At 39.0% G+C, this 2072-nt stretch overlaps 1 protein-coding gene across 1 annotated transcript; it reads right to left on the bottom strand.

Moving 5' to 3' along the window:
* On the bottom strand, positions 1-1743 carry LOC144547637 (chromatin-remodeling complex subunit). Its single transcript, XM_078296325.1, has 3 exons — positions 1463-1743; positions 856-923; positions 1-260 (listed from the first exon to the last, which is right to left on the bottom strand). Exons 1-3 carry the CDS (start codon positions 1635-1637, stop codon positions 129-131), a joined length of 375 nt encoding a protein of 124 aa, XP_078152451.1. The 5' UTR covers positions 1638-1743; the 3' UTR covers positions 1-128.
* Positions 1744-2072: the final 329 nt, after the last annotated feature.

The raw sequence follows: 2072 nt of genomic DNA, 5'->3' as shown, positions 1-2072 counted from the left end.
AACAAACAAACAAAATTAACTCTTCATCAAATGTTCATATTTCATTATCTTCAATCCCATACTTACATAGATTAAGAAAAAGCATTAGCTAGCAACGGACAGCTAAAAAGTCAGATGATATAAAGAAACTATCTGAAGATGACAGCTGCATTTCTCAAGGCCAAGTACCGTTGCACATGCTCGTTCGGCAGATTTCTGACCTGTCTGAACACCTCTGGGTCAGCATACCGCAGCTTTGTCCTTGGATCTACATATGGGGCCTACATTGAATATTTAAACAGGTCTTGGTCAAAATGCTTGAAAGATTAAAAAAAAATAGAAAGAAAATGAAGGATAAATCAAAGGGACGACTAAGGAGGTGCCTTGAACCTGTATCCTCTCAGGTATGTGTAAGGTGGGGCCCACTACTTTACGGCTTCAGATTAATTCAAAAACAGTTCCTATTCGGGATAGCACAGGGGCCAATATTATTTGTGCTTTGAGATTCATGCAAGGTTAAAAGAAGGTTCGGATCCACTAGTGCTAAAAGATTCTCTTTTACGGTACCCAGGAGGATCCAAATTCCTTGACCGGTATCAGTCTGGATTTTTATAAATGAAACTGAAAATATCTATTAATGCCAAACCCAAGGGTTTCAATCTTATTACTTTATTTTTGTATATTAGTAGACAAAAAACAACATTATGTTGCCATACCAATTGTTTTTTGCACCAATCAGGTCTGATACTGGTACAGACTACCAAGTCTGGTCCTAACTCAGTGGTGTCAACTCAATTCATCTTGCAGAACACACCTAACCAACAACCAAAAAATCTCGATGAAATATAAAAACATAGAGAGCAGATAGTATATCACCTCAAAGCCAGTGATGTCACAGTATTTCTTTGGAGGATACATAGATGGAGGAGCCTCAATATTCAAATCTGGAGGCAAAACAAGAGCCAACGATAATTTTCATAAAGAAAAAAGCAATAAAAGGACAGGAATATTATGAATTGGATAAAACAAATATAGCACAAAGCTAATTATAACCTTGCTACTGCTAAGCTTCCTAACCACAAAAACCCCTAATAAACAATTGGTCTAATCATTTGATTGCTGCCATCCAATCAAACCTTTTAAATCTTGATTAACATAATAATTATATAGGGAGACATAATCATCATCCAAGTCAGAAAAAGTAACAATATGCTAATTCCTGGGCATGACCTCAATTTTTTGGATTCTGGTGTTAACTCTGCCATTTAATTGAATAATTTCCTGATAAATAGGGGACCAAAGGATTAAAATTATGGACAGTGACGATCAATAGGGTAATTTACTGTGATTTTGAAACAGTGCAAATAATGAACTTGGGGAACTCCCATCTAAGTATATCAAGAAAATAAATTTTAGGAAAACTCAGCTCAAGAACTAACGAAAAATTCAGAAAAGAAAAATAAAGAACGAGAAATGAGCGTACAATTGGGTTCATCAGGGGGTAAGGAGAGGAAATTCTCAGCTTGAAGGAGCTGCTTTAGATGCTTCCAGTACCGTGCTCTAGACTGTCCTTTCGGATACTTATCTCCCGTTTGTACCTTCTTGAATGGCATCACTGGAGGAAGCACCAGCTCCGACCGCACCACATCCGGCTCCATTCTTGCCTTGCCGTTTATTTCGTTCCGTCTAACTAGGGTTCTTGTCCCTCTAAGTTCTGATTCCCCGTTGAAGAAGGGACGAGAGAGAACGGGAAGGACCAGATCTTCTCCGTTGTGAATTCGGATCCTCTGAGATATCTCAAACTTTGCGTGACTTTATGGAAAATCCCAACCGTTTAAATACGTTCTGCACGAATATCAAAGTATACAAATACTGACCCTACACCACCCCCGAATAGGCACCGGACACGTCGGTCACGCAGAATTCGCATCCTCTGAGATATCTCATATTTTGCGTTACTTTTTGGAAAATCTCAACCGTTAAAATACGTTCTGCGCGAATCTCAAAGCTCAAATAATACTGGCCCCCTACGTCACCCCGAATAGGCACCGGACACGTCGGTCACGCAAAATATGAGATATCTCAGAGGATAC

Source organism: Carex rostrata, chromosome 31, assembly GCF_964058835.1.
Source record: "Carex rostrata chromosome 31, lpCarRost1.2, whole genome shotgun sequence".
In the NCBI taxonomy this organism is placed as follows: Eukaryota; Viridiplantae; Streptophyta; class Magnoliopsida; order Poales; family Cyperaceae; genus Carex; species Carex rostrata.
This window is presented reverse-complemented; position numbering and strand designations above follow the sequence as displayed.

Excerpts from the sequence above, each read along its gene's own strand:
- LOC144547637 (XM_078296325.1), bottom strand. The coding sequence starts at position 1,637 with ATGGAGCCGGATGTGGTGCGGTCGGAGCTGGTGCTTCCTCCAGTGATG. Across the intron at positions 924-1,462 it reads ACCCCCTGATGAACCCAATT|ATTTGAATATTGAGGCTCCT; the intron begins GTACGCTCATTT and ends TTTTGCCTCCAG. Across the intron at positions 261-855 it reads GTGACATCACTGGCTTTGAG|GCCCCATATGTAGATCCAAG; the intron begins GTGATATACTAT and ends TATTCAATGTAG.